A 19,011-nucleotide genomic window follows, 5' to 3' on the forward strand; every position below is an offset into this window, starting at 1 on the left:
CAAAACTGGTCTATACCTTTAAAGATGAGCTGTCTTAACGCCAATATTTCTCTTAATTAGTTTTCTATTTGCTGGATTTGGAACACTTCTCAAACCAAAGCATGTACAGATAATATTATAGGAGGAGGGTAAACTCTAAACAGGACAAAGAAGTTTTATGAATCACTTTCCTTGAAATAATACTAACATGGCAATCAACCCTAAGACAAGTTTAGTGACCCAAAGATAGTTCAACAGATGTTGACAGGAGCTTTGTCAGGTACATGTACTATCATACACTCGTACAAATGATACAATGTACAGAAAACTAGATGGAACTTCGACTGCGCGCAGTCGAAAATGATGCCTCCGTCATAGAGCAAGTTTACAAACCAAAACAGAAGAATTTTTTCAAATTCAAGTTTCAATGTAATCCATTAAAGTAGATATTCATTGATTTTAAAAACTAACTTAATTTCATTATTGCAAAGTTGAAACTTTGATTCGACAAGGTTATCAAAATTCAATGCTTGGAAACATTCGAAGAAATAATTATTATAAATTATAAAACGCTTAAATACAGCCCCGGCATAGCACTCCGAACGCTGCTGAGATGTGTGAGATCACAGTATGGACATGATTTGCACAAGCAGACGATGTCCCATGACATCTCACACATTTTCAGTGCCTGTGTTTTCATCTTCTCTTGAGTTCTTACTCTTACTTCACTACCATCAGGCTAAGTGTACAATCTATTGCCCCACTCTAAACCCCGCACATGGTTTTATTTTGATGACAAATGCAGCAATACAAAAATAAAGGAATCTGTCGCTTGTAAACAAAATAAGACGTCATTGAATATTCAGCTGCACACACCGCGGTATGTTTGGCGTTTCAAGAGGGAACAAATGCCGTCCTAATTTCATTCCTGGGGGTTTTCAATTCAAAAGTCTGGTTTCTTTGATTGTTAATTAACCCCTATCCTGTGTATTTACAAGCAAACGATTTTAGTTATCGGAATCGGGTCATATCCTCTTTTGAATGGTTTGACATGCCATCACATTTATATACACTAAACTCATTATAATTTGACAAATAAAAGCTTTGCAATTATGTTCATTCTCTATGGGATGTCGTCTGCTTGGGCAGTATTGGTCCATATAGTGACGTCATTAAAATATCGTTATTTTTCCGGCGAATCTCTTGTATATCCCAGCTGCTATGCAGGTGGTTGTATTTGTATTTTTATAAGTCACCCGATATGTAGTTGACCCAAAACTTGTACGATGGCCATCTGCTAGCTTACCAGTTTCTAGTCATACATTAGTTGACATATTTGTGATTTTCTTTGAATTTCACCTTTAACAGGTTCTCAGAATATCGTGATTACAAGCAATTTCTCATATACATATATGACCCTTTGATCTTTGACCTCATGACCCTAACATCTACTCAGTGCATTGGCTCTGCAAGATGTCCTGAGTTAAATAGTAATCCATCTGTCAGTTCAAATGAGAATGCGTTCACAAGCTATTTTTGCATACATAATGAGTCAATGACATTTGACCTTTGACCTCATGACCCAAGAATCTACTCAGTTCATTGGCTCTGCAAGATACATACATGATCTAAGTTTGGCAGGAATCCATCAATCTGTTCTAATAATAATGCGATCACAAGCTATTTTTGCATATATCGTCGCTGTTTTCACGAAGTGACCGTAGTGAAAAAAAAATTGCATTCACTTTGCGTTACGATTTTCCTCACTACCGTCACTTCGTGAAAACAAGGACGATATAATGACCCGCATGACCTTTGACCTTTCACCTCGTGACCCCAAAATCTAATCAGTTCATTGGCTCTGCAAGATACATACATGACCAAAGTTTGGCAGGAATCCATCAATTGGTTCTTGAGATAACACGATCACGAGCTGTTTTTGCATACATAATGAGCCCTGTGACCTTTGACCTTTGACCTCGTGACCCCAAAATCTCCTCAGTTCATTGGCTCTGCAAGATACATACATGACCAAAGTTTGGCAGGAATCCATCGATCGGTTCTTCAGATAACGCGATCACTAGAACGGGACGTACGGACGGAGGCATAAAAAGGGAAACTTACATGTATGTGTGAATGGAATATTTGCAAATTTCTCACACTTGTGGTTTAGATTCACGAAAATTTTGCACCACTGACTTAACTGAATCAACAATTAATTTTGCTATGGCTAAAAGTTTCTTGTCATTAAAATTGTCTCCTTTACAAATCAAAAATTTAAATTGAAACACTTTGGGTTTTACAGCATGTCAGTAAGAGGGAACGTTGCTTACCTGTTTCCGAAGGCTCTTGATGGCCCTCTGGTCTGCTTCATGTTGGTCCCTCACATCATCCACTTCCCTCTGCATATTATCAAGTTTCTCATCGGCAACGTGAATTAAGTCCGCAACATAGGGGTCGTCCACTCCAGGTGGAGGGGTGGTGGAGTAAAACTCGGGCGGAGGGACAGAGCAATCAATATCCATACGCTGACGTCTGAATGGAATGTTCTTCTTGCGTCCACCTGTATCAATAAAATGTAAGGATATCTTATAATCAACGTTCTTATGAATTCTTCTTTGAAAACCCTTGTGAGCTCTTTCTTTCTTTGTTTTCAAATACAGTACCCGGTACCTCCACAAGTCAATAGTATGCTTTTGCTTACCCAGGAAAGTACTTAGAAAAAGCACTTTGTGGTCTCTGTAAATATAAAATTACAACTGAATACCAGTAAATATCAATACTGCTCTTATTCAGTTTGCCAAGTACTGTTAACCTTTATACATTTCTATGCAACAACTTGAGGCTTCAGCAATACTGAACCAAACTTTATACTCCTTGCTAGGACTACACAGCATCCTATTTTCCTCCACTTGATCATGGTCAGCTGTAATCGTGATAAATATTTATCATACAAATATCATTTAAATCTAATTCATGCACTAGTATATATATGAATATTAACTATTTTACTAAATCATTTTTTATACAGTAGGCTTGCGGTTGCACCATGTGAGAGAGAGGTAGGATTCGGAAGTCCTGAAAAGAACTCTCGACAATCTTTCTTTCTTGAGTGTGTGTAGTCCTGAAAAGGACTGGTGGTGTAGTCCTGAAAAAGACTTGGTTATTCTTAGCTTATAGTTTTAAGCAGAACTAGGTGGCCGGAGTGGCTCGACGTTTCAAACAGGTTGACTATCCGTCGTCAGGAGCCAATCCTTCCTCTCTCTCACATAGTGCAAGCCTACTGTATATCTACATCACCATGCAAGCCGATACTTATAAGCAGCATGATTTTTGTTTTACTTATCTTGTTAAGACAGATATGTGGTTTACAGCGTTATGTCTGCGAGCACATACGGCACTCTAAATTGACACTTTACCATAATTCCTAAAGCCTTGAGCAGAGCCTAGATATATCAGTCTCTGGCCATGTCAGGAGCACTTAAAGTACAGAGCCTATTGTAATCTCATAGCGCAGACACTGTTGCGCAACGACTGACATGGGTTTGTGCCTGCAAACTAAACAGAGTTTGGAGTCTTTAAAAAGCAAAATGACCATACCTGGAGTTTGGACTACGGCGTGAAAGTTCTTTTCCTGGAGGTCACTGATACGATCATTCCTGGACTTGCATTCCTTCTCCAGGGCTCGGACTTTGTGGACGTATTGCGAGTTCAGGAAGCGCAGGTCCGCATTCTCATGCTCAAGCTTCCTTATCGTACTCTGAAAATTGAAGAAATAAGATAACACTCGTTCAAACCTGAAATTCAGATTAGGGCTACACACTATAAAATACCATTTGATACAAATATAAAGAGGGGGGGGGGGGGCTTGGGGACTCGGGCCCTTTTTTATTCAAGCCCCCTCCCCCAGTTGTTCTTGATTATAAATATATTTAACTGAGAAACATGTACATATAAAGAAAAGAAGCAAGTACTCCAAGCCCTCTTCCCTCAAGCCATGCACAGCCCCCATAACTTTGCCTGACATCGAGTCTTGTGCAATTTAATTACCTTTTATTTCTTGATTCATCAAAAATTAGTTAAAACGCCCAAAGTTTCCCAAAACATAAAATATTACAGGAACTAAAAATACATGGAAGGTAAAACATGAGGCATATTTTTTCCATTTTGATTCTGTACAGCATCTTGACTGATAATGCTTACCTTGAGGTCTTTGGATGTAGCGTCAAGCTCATCTTTGAGACGGATATGCTGTGTGTGAAGCTCGTTATTTTCCCTGATTAGCTTTGTGTTCTCACTGCGATAGGGTTCAAGCTGGTCCTCCCAGTTGCCCTTTTCTCTTACGGTCTTATTTGCCTGAAATTGATGAATAATAATATGAAAGACATTGCTGATAGCTTTCATGGAGATCAGATGGGTCTATTAGAAAATCATAAAATATTCTTCCTAATATTTATTTCCAATTTTCAACCCTTCGCATGTGTTTAAAAATACCTGTAATGGCTTCTACTAGATACTGATGGGGAAAAAAAGTACATTAGCATCAAAGTGAATCTTGTTGTAAGTGTAAGTTTCATTTCTACTCCAATTGGAGTACTCATATATAGAGATTATAAAAATATAACATTATCAAGTACGATCATACGTCAACGGCAATTTGTATTTAACTGGAAGAAGAAGAAGAAAAACATCAAAACTTTATATTTAAAAAAAATCTGATTTTGTACAAACTTTCACCAGTTTGCTTCTCTGATTTGTTTGGTTTTGTTTAGAGAAATAAGAGAACATTTACATGCAGACCTCTAGACCCTACTCCCTAGTTTACCATTAACATTAAGGCTAGAGTTTCCTTTATTTACTGCTGAGTGTTGTAAATGATTCTAATTTTCTAGACTCTAGTTGAATTTCATTTCTAAAATGAACAAATAAAATTATCTAGATTTTGGAATGTAGATCTACACTGCTAATCTCTCATCCTTACTAAAAGGCTCAAATCCGCATATAAAACTAGAATGTTCACCTGTAATTTGGCATTCTTCAGACTTTCTGTGGTATGAATGAGATCACTGAATAGTTTCTCAACAAGCGGCACAGACTCTATACCCAGAGCCTGTCGGTACCCAAGTTGATCAAGCCTCTTACGTAGCGCTGTGTACTTTCTCTCTGGCGCAGTCGTCATTGTGTAGATTGTCTTGCTCAGCTCTCAAATTTCAAAAGGCATAGACCAGCGATCAGATCAGCCACATCGCTGATCAAGAAAAATTCCTGAAAACGAATGAATTGTCAATTAAATTAAATCATAAATGAGGATGATATTATTTCAGATTATATAGAACTAATTTAAATTAATAACTCTGCCCAACGGTAAAGCAAGGACAAGGCCTTGTTATCTTTGAAAGCAAAGTAGACTCTAGTGCGTAACTTTTGCAGTTTTAATTTATTCCCTCTTCCCGATCCCTCCAACGCTATGCTACATACAATCTACATAGGCCTGCATGAGCAACGTTCCAGGCCAGGAGTTCAGGGGAGCCCGAACATTGAAAGCCCGCTAAGCTGCGTGACTTCGACCATAAACAAACTGCCGAATAAACAAGTGTTACTGACAAAGATTGAAACATTTTCACACATTATAGTATCAACATCATCAAGCGTAATAAGCAACTTGGATTATAGATAAACTCACCTATCAAATTAACTAAAATCTCCCGCAATTTCCTCGACAAAATAATGAGCTTCAAATTGTCCGCCGGAAGGATTAGGACAAAAAAATAGAATATAAGCGCCATCTATCGGTAAGACTAAAAGCAGGGAACTAGCTGTCGATCGACGGTCGATCCCAATGATCTGCAAAAACAAACACAAATCTCATGGGAAATAATTACATGTCTGCAACAAAAATGAAAAGAGAAGAAGAAAAATCAACTATAATCAAAATCATCACCACCACCACCACCATCATCATTGATCAGGAGGGGGTAGAATTTGTAGAATTTTATTGACTCTTTGACCCCCTCTCGGGGTATGAGAGTACAAACAAACATAAAAGTATAAATAACAATGCATGACTTATGAATACAATTCACATACATTATACATAGATAATGACACAAAGATAAAAACGATAATAGGTATATAGTGTATGAAAGTACAAACATGAACAATGAACCAACCAGTAAACACAAATTATATATACATGTACAGGTACATGTACAATGAATGTAGATAGTGACAAACTGACAATAATAAAAGGATAAGTATAATGCAGTCTATTTACAAGCTAAATAGTAAACAAAGTAGGTTGTTTCACTATCCTACCGCTACGAGTACGTGTAGGTTCAGCTCTAATTGTACTTCTTGAACTGCTTGAACTATCTTCTTTCTCTGTTTTTTGATTAAATTTCAACATAATAAGGCGGGTAAATCTCGCTAAATTCTTCAACTGAGAAGTGCTTCTAGTATTAAAAAGTTCTGCCATGTGCATAGCACTTAGGAGCTATAGACTTACAACACTTTTTTGATGAATATAAACATCTCTCTCTTTGAAAAAACGGACAAACAAAAATATAGTGAAATTCATCTCCTATATCAGTGGACAGGCAGAGTGTGCACTGCATATCACAATGTGGTGTGTTCGCATCAAACCGACCTTTGTTTACAGGTAATTTATGTGATCTACACCGAAACTTACAGAGAGTAAAAGCATCAGTTTTATTTAGGGTGAGTAAATAGCTTTCAAATATATGGTTGCCTTTAAATATCCTATAATTTGTGCAAATGCGATTTGACCATACTGCATCTCTCCATTCCTGACCAAAAATATCATTTAATCTCAGTTTTAGCAAAGAATTAATATTTAAGCCAAATCCACTATTTTGGCCTAGCCAAATATTGGATAGACCAGCTTGATTAAATGTGTCTTCAAAGTTAACCATGAGGAAGTAAATTCCAAATGTTCATCTTTATGAATAGCAGAAATGAATTTTAAAAGGCATATGAATATTTGCTATCTTTACCTCTCAAAATTCTTGACCAAAAATTAACCATTCTACCCTTCACATGATTCAAAATCAAACCTCGTCCAGTTTCTCCATAAACCATACAGTCTGGAGTATATGAACCTATAGTAACCCTAAATTAGCCACATATTGAGCCAATCTGTGAACAAATTTAAAAGTAGCTAATTTCAACTGATTTGGGTAGGTATGGGTATAGACAACTACCAAAAAAAAGGGAGGAGGTATGGGGGTTGGGGAGAATTTTTCATTAGAGGTCAAAGGTCAATGACCTCTGCCTAAATCACTTAAAATTGTATTTCAGCAACAAAATATGGTATATAGATGATCTTGGTGTCAAAATGCACAGAATTACAAAAGAAGATGACATAGAATAACTACTGACCCTTAGAATAAAATCTTGACCTCCGAAAATGAGGTCAAAGGTCAAAAAACTATTTTATCTCTAAAATTTCATATTTATAACAGTAAAATTACCATATCATATACAAATGAGCACAAACAAATCAAAGAGGCTAATTTCAACTTATTTTGGCGGATATGGGGGTATGGGGGTTATTATTTATTCCAAGAGCAGAGCGGGGGGTAAATTTCCTTTCTGAGGGTCAAAGGTCATTGACCTTGCACTAAATCTAAAACACTATACATTGTATCTCAGCAACAAAATAAGGTATATAGATGATTTTGCTGTCATAATGCACTGAATTACGTAAGAAGATGACATAGAATAACTACTGACCCTTGGAATAAAATCCTGACCTCCAAAAATGAGGTCAAAGGTAAAAAACATACGTTTTATCACTAAAATGTCCTATTACTAACAGGAAAATGACGATATTGTGTAAAAATGAGCACAAACAAATCGAAAAGGCTAATTTCAACTTAATGTGTCGGGAATGGGGGTTATTATTTATTCCTAAAAGAGAGGAGGAGGGGGAAATTTCCTTTTTGAGGGTCAAAGGTCATTGACCCTGCACTAAAACACTAGAAATTATGTATCAGCAACAGCATGTTTTACATAGGCCTCGATGATCTTGGTGTCAAAATGCATAGAATTATACTGGGATATAAACATAATATGAAATGAATTCTTCACCTGGCACCAAAATACGAGGTTGAAGGACAAAATGAGCAGAGGGGGGGGGGGGGGGGGGGGGTTAAAGTTCATTAGTGTCAATTAGTTTGTTTATGCAAAGTATATGTACAATTTGTAGATACTACTCACAACTTAGAACTTACAGTAACTATAGGCAACAGAATACAAATTAATAATACTTCAGTCTGTATCCTCTTCATCGCTACCAATAACTTCTTCTGCATCTATGCTTTCTGTTCCATTGGAGCATTGTCCACAGCACACTCCACGTGCAGATATACATGACATGTCAGCGTTCATACAGCTGCATTTCATGTTTTGACACTGCCTCTCCCCTTCTTTGCAGTTGCAACAAATTCCTTTGAGAAGGTTGTATGGCGCGATACCAACATACAGCATCTTTGGTTTGAGTTTTCTGTTGGAATCTAACTCCCATCCTTTTCCTTTGGGATCAAGAAAAGAGGTGTCAAGATGCTTCCATACCACAACTTAAAGATGGTCACGAAGGGAATGTTGAGCTGTTGCATCTTCCGTTGGTAGGAGGCGGTCAGGATCGATTTTGCCTTTGGCTGCTTGCTTCTTGAACTTCATAGGCAAGAATTTTCTAGGGGAGTATCACAGAGCCATAATTTTGCAATCTGCATTACTTTTATGGATGGGAGTTAGATTCCAACAGAAAACTCAAACCAAAGATGCTGTATGTTGGTATCGCGCCATACAACCTTCTTAAAGGAATTTGTTGCAACTGCAAAGAAGGGGAAAGGCAGTGTCAAAACATGAAATGCAGCTGTATGAACGCTGGCATGTCATGTATATCTGCACGTTGAGTGTGCTGTGGACAATGCTCCAATTGAACAGAAAGCATAGATGCAGAAGAAGTTATTGGTAGCGATGAAGAGGATACAGACTGAAGTATTATTAATTTGTATTCTGTTGGCAATAGTTACTGTAAGTTCTAAGTTGTGAGTAGTATCTGCAAATTGTACATATACTTTACATACACAAACTAAATGACACTAATGAACTTTACCCCCCCCCCCCCCCCCCCCTCTGCTCATTTTGTCCTTCAACCTCATATTTTGGTGGTGAAGAATCCATGTCATATTTTGTTTATCTCCCAGTATAATTCTGTGCATTTTGACACCAAGATCATCGAGGCCTATGTAAAACATGCTGTTGCTGAGTGTATTATTATGCCCGGGAAATCGGGGATCTTCATATGATCATACACCAAAAAACGGAGATACACCTGGCACTGGGCATGTGCCCGTTTTCCAAACCGGCTGGGATAAGTGATCGCGCGCGTCATTACAAGTTTTTAGCCCCACCCTGGTAATTATGGAAAAAATATTATATATAATATATTATATTAAGTAAAAAGTAAAATGTAAGTGAATAAATAGCAGAATAATACTAGAATTAGACTATTGATGGCCCCCTGTATAGAGCCCTGAGAAAATCGAATGAAATTATGCTACCTTAAAGACTTTTGCAGCCAACATCAAATTATGTAGAACATTGCAGGAATCATGAATATGTCATGTATGTCCTACTTGTGAATTTTAAACGTTAGCAGTGTCCTAGTATTCAAGTTATGCAAGGAAACCGTTTACCTCCTAGACTTCACTGTCAGACACTACTGAGTGACGTGTGACTGACATCTTTTTTTCTTTGGTAATAAAATACATAAAATGAGCTGTAACAGGTACATGTATCATTTGTCTACATCAATAACCCACTTCTTGTAATGGCCGAAATCAAGCTGATTGAATCTTTGCGCAGCACAAAACATACGAGGGTCTGAAAATCAGACTATTTACATAAGTGATAGCAGTCCCTTATGTCGATTTGACAACAAATCGTCGTTATTTTCCCACAAAAAGACATTTTCCAGCCCTTTCCTTTTAAAAGAAGATCTAAATCAGTATTATCTTTCAAATGCCATTGGAATTAAACATTGTCATTTTTTAGGACTGCAAATGGGACAAATACCTTTATTAAAAAAGACGCATTCTGAATTTCTGTGAATCACTTATTTTCCTGTTTTCATGGCCTTATCCTCCAGTGGCGGGGGGGGGGGGGGGGGGAGGGGGGAGGTAGTGAGCATAAACTTTTTTGCGTAAATGACCCCGAAAATGTGAAAATCGCGCCGAACAATATTTCGTTCAGTGGGGGGTGGGGGGGGGGGGAGCGGGTTGTGTGATCACTTACTACAAAATATAATTTTTTTTTTCTTTCTTTTTCCCAGTGTTTTTCTGATAAACTTTCACAACCGAAAATAATTAATGTAAATCAATGGGTTCATGTATTTCTTGTATCAAAAAGAGGTTTTCCCATTTATATCTATATTTTATTTCAGTAGAGGGTAGTACCCGAGACATGGCCACCCGATGTAGCAGGCGGAAGAGGAGGAGAACCCGTGATTCAAGTGCAGAAGATGTATGTACATTCAACATGGTTGCATGCTTTTTATGATTGTGCAACTGAACTGTGACTTTATATTACATTGTTATTAATATTTATTGTTTATTGGCTTCATTTTTGTGTTAATTCATTTTATAAAATTAAATCAAATTAAATTAAATTCTTTGTATTCATCCAAATTCACAAGAACACATGGAAAGTTGTCTTGGTCACACATTGTAAAAATACATAAGATATATATGAACAACTATATCGTTGTGTTTATAATCATAGAAGAACCAAATCCGTGTTGCTTTCAAAGAAAATCATCTGGCAATCACATATTTTGGTCTTATCTTATGACAAAATGGGCCTAGGCCGGATAAGAGGTGGGTGCTATTTCCTGTTATTTTGAATTCTCTTGATCTTTCTTTCCTTATCCTGGAGCAGAGCTTACCTCAAAATTCGGATCAACAGAATCTACAGAAGTCCCGCAAAACTATTAAAAAGGTATACATAACAAAAAATAAATAAAAGAGAGATTGAGAGAGATTGAGAGAGGGAGAGGATGGGGATAGAAAGAGAGGGATGGGGAGGAGGGGAGAGGGAAAAGATAGAGATTGAGAGTGTGAATACTAGGATACTGCTAACGTTTACATTTCACAGATAGGACACATATTCATAATTCCTGCAAGTTATACATAAATTGATTAGGTCTATATCTGATCCAAGGAGAACTGTTACAGTTTAAAAAAACAGAGCCGCCAGTTTATCTCCCAGTATAATTCTGTGCATTTTGACACCAAGATCATCGAGGCCTATGTAAAACATGCTGTTGCTGAAATACAATTTCTAGTGTTTTAGTGCAGGGTCAATGACCTTTGACCCTCAAAAAGGAAATTTCCCCCTCCTCTCTTTTAGGAATAAATAATAACCCCCATTCCTGCCACATTAAGTTGAAATTAGCCTTTTCGATTTGTTTGTGCTCATTTTTACATAATATCGTCATTTCCCTGTTACTTATAGGACATTTTTAGTGATAAGACGTATATTTTTTACATTTGACCTCATTTTTGGAGGTCAGGATTTTATTATAAGGGTCAGTAGTTATTCTATGTCATTTTCTTCCGTAATCCTGAGCAGTTTGACACCAATATCATCTATATACCTTATTTTGTTGCTGAGATACAATGTATTGTGTTTTAGTGCAAGGTCAATGACCTTTGACCCTCAGAAAGGAAATTTACCCCTCCCGCTCTGCTCTTGGAATAAATAATAACCCCCATACCCCCATATCCTCCAAAATAAGTTGAAATTAGCCTCTTTGATTTGTTTGTGCTCATTTTTATATGATATGGTAATTTTACTGTTATAAATATGACATATTTTAGAGATAAAATAGTTTTTTGACCTTTGACCTCATTTTCGGAGGTCAAGATTTTATTCTAAGGGTCAGTAGTTATTCTATGTCATCTTCTTTTGTAATTCTGTGCATTTTGACACCAAGATCATCTATATACCATATTTTGTTCCTGAAATACAATTTTAAGTGATTTAGGCAGAGGTCATTGACCTTTGACCTCTAATAAAAAATTCTCCCCAACCCCCATACCTCCTCCCTTTTTTTTGGTAGTTGTCCATACCCATAACTACCCAAATCAGTTGAAATTAGCTTCTTTTAAATTTTTTCACAGATGAACCTTTAGTTAGGGATACTACTACAGATAATAACGTTCTGAGGAATTTCCTATGGAAAACTTCAATCTGCTTTATATTTTCATGTCCCCAGACTTCACTACCATACAATAAGATAGGCAAAATCAAGTGGTCAAACAAATGACATTGAATATCAACTGACAACTGCAATTTCTTCGCTTTAGTCAACATACTGTATAACGCTTTTCTAGCCTGCACTATCTGCTTTGCCATTGCCTTTTTGAAAGTACCATTATAATTAAACAGTACTCCGAGATAAGCAAAATCATATACCACATCTATTTTTGCATGACCATACGTAAAATTTGGTATCTTCCTAACTTTCCCTCTGGAAAAAAATCATTATTTTAGTTTTACTCGCATTGACTGTTAGGTGCCATTTATTACAATATCCTTGAACTGCATTCAGCGCTACTTGTAATTCGTCAGGGCTTTCTGCCAAAATGATCGTGTCATCAGCGTACAATAAACAAGACAACTTTGAAAAAAGCTCTAATTCGTCACCCTGTAAGGTATTTTGTATTTCTTCATTTAACATTTCCAAGCCAGGATAAATTTTGGCAATATGCTCTTGAAAGTCATTTAAATAAACAGCAAACAGCAATGGCGAAAGGTTTTCACCTTGCCTAACTCCTACGTTACACGAGAAAAATTCAGACATTGCGCCGTTGACAGAAATACAGGACTTCGCACATTTGTACAAGCTTTTAACAACATTTAGGACTTTGCCATTTACACCTATTTTTAACAATTTAAACCACAAAAACTTTCTATCAACTAAATCAAACGCTTTTTTATAATCTATAAAAGCACAATATAAGCGTTTCCTTTTCTGTAGGTAAAAATCGATAATAGTCTTCAAAACAAACACATGATCAATGGTTGAATATGTTGAACGAAACCCAGCTTGTTCCTCACCTAACATACGATTACTATCAAGAAAGCTAGAAATTATTTTATTCAAGACTGAGGTAAACAGTTTACCAAGGCAACTTAACAAGGTAATTCCACGATAATTATCTGGATTTGTGTTTTCACCTTTATTCTTAAAAATTGGGATAATCACTCCTATACACCATTCAGAGGGAACGATTCCACTATTTAAAACAATATTAAACAAATCAACAATAACCCTACGCATTTCTAAGGAGGGAACTTTTCAAAAATTCATTTCTGATCAAATCTTTACCGCAAGCTTTGGCATTTTTCAATTTATTAACCATTAATTCAACCACTGAATTGTTGACTTTTTTGTTGTTCAAACACTTTTTTTTTTGGTCTCGAAATTTGAACATTTGACATTTTGTTCAGTTAGGGGGGGGGGTAAGGTCACCTTTATTAGGTCAGCTAGGGCATAATTTTTTTTTTTAAATTAAATTAAAAAAAAATAAAAAAAGGGGGGGGGGGTTCCAAAAAAACATACACAAAACATACACATTAAAAAACCCTCAATGGGGGGGGGGGGGGTTAACCCCAAACCCCAAAACCCTAACCCCCCCCCCCCCCCCCCCTTGCGTACGCGTCTGGCGCCCTCTATATATCAAACAATTCCTAAACGGTACTCGTTGGTCCCCAATGATCCCCTTTTTTAATGTTGAGAGCTGATTTGATGAGATAACCAAGATAACCACCTGTCAGTGACCATGCAGGGAGGTCCAATCCATCCTGGCCAAACTAGTGCAGAAAGGCTGTAAGCAATATTGTGAGTCATAACTTTATATTATCACGTATAACGAATTTTTTAAAGCTGTTTTGCTCGCTCTCACATTCCAGACTCGGGGCTATATGGAGAAAAAAAGTTTATTATGGAGACGAAAAAACATGATAAGATAAATATTGACAAAATCTATCATTAAAAATTGTAGGTTTTCGGGAAAACACCATGTAATTATTTTCTCAAAGAAATAAGAGCCCTGCAGCTTGTGAGTTCCGCTAAGATGGTTCTCGACTTTTGATCAGGAATAAATATGATCTGATCGTCTTCGGGAGAGTGATCAGGAAATACCATGGTCATCAGGAGATGATTCGTGCCAGCATAATTGACTTAATTGTTTTTATTAATTTTGCAGGTAGGCACGTGCACTTAAAGGTAATACAAAGTTTTGGTATGGGGTCATGAATTTGATTCAAAAGAACATATTGGAAGCATATGCGATCCGTAAATATTCAATGATTGTTGTCGCGGTTGAAATCGAGTCTAAAGTTATGAAAATGTCAATAATAAACTCTTTATGTTGAAAAGCTCCCTCTCAATGTCAGTATATTAATTAAGCTATAAAGCAATATTTCTTGACTGAAATCGACCGATTAGCTATTCCCGTTTGGAAATTATATATCACAACTACATATTCTGAGATGTGCATGGTCGCAGCTACCGTTGTACGGCCGTATAGGCGCTATTTGAAATTTATTAAAATTTACCGGAAGCACCGGTAAATTTTTATATTCCATTTTTCTCGAAAGCAGAAGTGTTTTAGTGGCTAAAAATTTGTGTGCTTATAATACATCCACAGGGGAATCCAAATATATCAAAATTGTAAAGAATCACTATCCACCCAATTTTCAAAATGTACCAAAACTTTGTATTACCTTTAAACCGGAATCACATTCCGACTATAACAGATACATTCAAGGCCATATTTTGTTTCTCTCTCAAGAATCAATCAATTTGCTGGCTTGAATTTTATATCCTCATACTACTTAATTCAAGGCTTGAATTTCATATCCTCAATTAGTTAATTCCAAAACGGTATTTCTATTTGTTGATAGTACACTTCACATTACTTGTTGAGATCTGCACCAGGTTTCATTTATGAATAAGATCTAAAAATAGTTTTACCACACAGGACAAGAAGTGGCGAGGTGTATATACATGTAGAGGTGTTGTGGACGAGTGGATAAATCGCCGGACTGTGGATCACAAGGTCCGTGGTTCAAGTCCCGCCGCAGCACTAATGTCCTTTGGCAAGACATTGATCTACATTTGCCACTCTCCACCCAGGTGTTAAATGGGTACCCGGTAGGATGCGAAAGCTAATGTGGTTGGATTAGCAAGTGTGCGCATGTAAAAATGACGCCTGGCTGGAATGCTCCCCAGGGAGTGGAGAATGTGCATACATTGTGTGCGGGTAAGCCTGAATCCAATGACCGGGGTAATAATATACTTATCTGTAAAGCGCTTTGTGAGGGCCTCTGGTCCTGAAAAGCGCTATATAAGAACGAGCTATTATTATTATTACATGTTTTTCCACACAACATAAACAACGTCAATATCCGACATCAGAATTTAGGGAGACCTTCTTTGCATGAAATCAAGCACATTTAACAAGGGACATCATATCCACTTTAATTCCCGTGTTTAATTCACTTGACATATATGAAGCAATTATGACAAGACAAGTTAGGATTGATGTTAAATAAGATCTATAAGTTCTATTCTAAACACCTAACCCCATGAAGTGTGGTTGTTCTTTCAATCATTTATTTGCCGTTGGCGGAAAATCCCGCCCACTAATAAAAGTGTTTGACCACGTGTTTTGGCAAAGAATGGCTACGCTTTTCTTCCTGAAAAGAGAAAAATTATAGGTTCATGTTACAGTTTACTCGCACGGGATATTTTATATGCCCAATCCAACATTAAAACGTGTGTTTTAAGTAAAAGTTTAATGCAAGGCCTTTCGTGACCATTTTTCAAAATCTTGCTGGCACTGAAAGGATTATGACAGACACAGCTTCAAGACCTCTCTTCTTTATTAAAGTAGTCTGCTTATAAATGAGGGCAACAAATCCTTTTTGAATAATAATTGGTGATCAGTGCTAAATGGACTTTGCCTGCAAATAACAAAGGTATACAAGAATAATGATGGCAGTAAAGTATTTGATTGTACAAATAAAATGTCATACCTTGTTTAGGTATTTTACTAGTTGGGAAGTCAATCCTCCTACAGAAATGACATTAGGTTGGAGAGGGAAAGGAATATCCACTGCGAAGTCAAAGTTGATCGAAATCAACTGCGCATCGTAGAGAACATATGCGATATCCCAGCCGAGAATGAGAATTGGAAGGAAAACATGAAGTAGCAGACATCGTAGGTAAAGAAAATGGACAAGTCCTCCGAGATGGCTGCTACCGCATTTGAGAAACGCTGGAGGAATCCCATCTCGTAAGGCAAACCGGAAGTCATCTCTTGGATATACATGTAGGCGATGGTGTCGAACGTACCATAGCGACGGGCAAGAGACGGTTTGATCCCGCTTGCACTGGTGTAGCCAGGAGGGGTGGCAAAGGGGCCATTCCCCCTATTCAGTCCCTTAAAACAAATGCATTACCTCATGCTTCATGTAGGAATTATAAACCTTCCCCTAAAAAGAAGGTACTATCGGGAAATGTATTTCATACTGAAGAAAATGACACCAAGATTATTGATTTAGGTTGAGTTTTGCTTCTATACGCTTCCTTTAGCGGAACGATGTCATCTTCGAAAATGCAAAATCGTCTCGTTTTAATTACGGTACTCACCATGATGCACCACAAGTCACTCACCACTGCAAATCAACATACTTCACCACAACTCATCACGACCAACCACAGCCAACCATTGAACATAAATCACAATTTACCACGATTCCAACACAACTCACCACAATTAAACACAAGTCATCAGAAACATCTAACTCACAACTTACCACGACCCACCACAGCTCTAAATTGGTCAGGACCGACCACAGGCCACCACGACTCACCACAGTGGCGGATCCGCCCCCCCCCCCGCCCCCTCCCCCTGGGAAAAAACGTGATTTTTAGCTTTTGGGGGATGGGGGGGGGGGTGCAAATTTTCGAGGGCCAAAACAAAAATAGTGCTCACTACCCCCCCCCCCCCCCCCCTCCCCCCACTGAGCGACTTTTCGGCCGGCGCGATTTTCAAATTTTCGGGAGCAAAAAAAAAAAAATAATAAAAATGGGCCCCCTCCCCTGAGAAATCCTGGATCCGCGCCTGACTCACCACTATACTAACAACTCATCATAACTCATAACAACCCACAACAATTCACCTCGTTTCTACAAAATAAACCACAACTCACCAGAATTCACCATGACTTACCATACTTTACCACAACTCACCACAACTCGCCACAGCTCACTACAATTTACCACGGCTAACCACACTTTGCCACGACTCATTCCAACCAGCCACGCAGAAACGGGGAAATCAATTATACGTTATATTGCATTACAAAGAAAAGAGCTTAATCGTTTCGGTAAGCAGAATCTGAGAACAGGTTCTTATTCCTTTATCCGTTTTGTCAAACTCATTTCACATATTTAAACGACAATTAAGAAAAGAACGACAGCTTTCCGTATTTCTGTTTGAAAAGACTCGGCTTTAATAACAGTCTTAACATTCTGTGTATCTGCTCTTTTGAAGGCATCAATCAATAAAAAAAGCACTATGTTCACAGGATTCGATAAAATCCTGTGCTTTAAGTTTAATGTTGCTTATTGAATAGCACTTCATCCCTTTCTTAACTCAGAGCATGTCTTGGAAACAATTCAGTATTGGTGCATTATTAAAAACAAAGTCAATGTCATAATGCGTGACAGTGTAACATAATTATTTATTACTAGTACACAAAATGTGGCGCACGTTTGAATAGGCGAAAAAACAACCAAGCAAAAGCAAATTAACATACAGAAATCACGTTCGTTCTTACCTTGCCGAGGTCTGCTCGACATAAAATGATAATTTTAATTTTTAGCTAGTAACATGAAATATCCTAATACAAGATGGAATGCATTATGAATAAACAGATACAACACAAAATCAAACAATAACAAATACATAATATTAAAATAAGTAAATGTAATAACACCTTCACTTACTCCAACATCCACATACAACCGTAATTCTGTTATTCCTGTACTTCAACACACCTTCAACGATATTTTGTATCAATCGAATTCATTGGCATATGTCATAAGTACGTGTTATTTCCTTAAATTAAAAAACAAACATTTTATTTCAGTTTAAGTGTTCGTTCTGGAAGAGAGATGACATCACATACTCTGGTAATGACATTTAGAACATCCGGCCCATGAGCTAAGAATACAACTCAAAATCATTCATGCACCGAATCTAGTGCAGTTTGTTTACATGCTGAACATCAATACGAGACTTGCATACATAATCAGGGGCGGACTGGGACTAAAGTTCGACCCCGGAATGTCCGAGAGGCCGGTCGAATCGACCTAAAATACCAGCGTTTCCAAATTATTCACATGCCCATATATAATATGCTAAGCCTGGGAGCGCTGGGGAGAGGGGGAGGGGGGGGGGGGGTAGTCTTCAAATAGTCTTGAGAGCCTGTATCGAAATAGTCAAACAAGCCATCCGAGCACACAGGATGTGACCCGAGTTATCAGCCAAAGCATAGCCGTCGGATATAGCCCCTAGAGCCCCCCCCCCCGAAACAGAAACAAGTTAAGTCGATTCTACCCCCATCTAACCTATGAACCAAATTTTGTTAACAAAATTTGTATTACCATACCAATATTCAAATTGAGATGGGATGGGATCGTCAGATGCCCCTAAAAATTGGGGTCCAATTTCAAGTGTGATACTGAGCAGCTCTTTATACTTCACACGACCAGTCCGCCCCTGTTTATATTTATCATTTTTATTATACATTCATCGATATTTCTGTGCATATATTAACATCATTCTATACTGGAGGTCTCAATTTTGTGCAAACGTCATAGACAGCGGTTAAAAAGCTTTATTTTCATGACTTTAGGTTATTTATATG

At 37.5% G+C, this 19,011-nt stretch overlaps 1 protein-coding gene across 1 annotated transcript in view; it reads right to left on the reverse strand.

The window, feature by feature from the left end:
• LOC115922291 (centrosomal protein of 135 kDa-like) overlaps positions 1 to 5,768 on the reverse strand; it is a 35,931-nt gene extending 30,163 nt beyond the window's left edge. Inside the window, exons 1-5 of the mRNA XM_030980913.1 lie at positions 5,663 to 5,768; positions 5,000 to 5,244; positions 4,183 to 4,335; positions 3,580 to 3,739; positions 2,313 to 2,542 (exon numbers count right to left, since the gene is read on the reverse strand). Coding sequence (XP_030836773.1) covers positions 2,313 to 2,542; positions 3,580 to 3,739; positions 4,183 to 4,335; positions 5,000 to 5,158 — 702 coding nt within the window. The 5' untranslated portion in view covers positions 5,159 to 5,244; positions 5,663 to 5,768. The remainder of the gene's footprint in view (positions 1 to 2,312; positions 2,543 to 3,579; positions 3,740 to 4,182; positions 4,336 to 4,999; positions 5,245 to 5,662) is intronic.
• Positions 5,769 to 19,011: the final 13,243 nt, after the last annotated feature.

The sequence above is a fragment of the Strongylocentrotus purpuratus genome, unplaced genomic scaffold, assembly GCF_000002235.5.
Source record: "Strongylocentrotus purpuratus isolate Spur 01 unplaced genomic scaffold, Spur_5.0 spur5_scaffold_11, whole genome shotgun sequence".
Classification (NCBI taxonomy): Eukaryota; Metazoa; Echinodermata; class Echinoidea; order Camarodonta; family Strongylocentrotidae; genus Strongylocentrotus; species Strongylocentrotus purpuratus.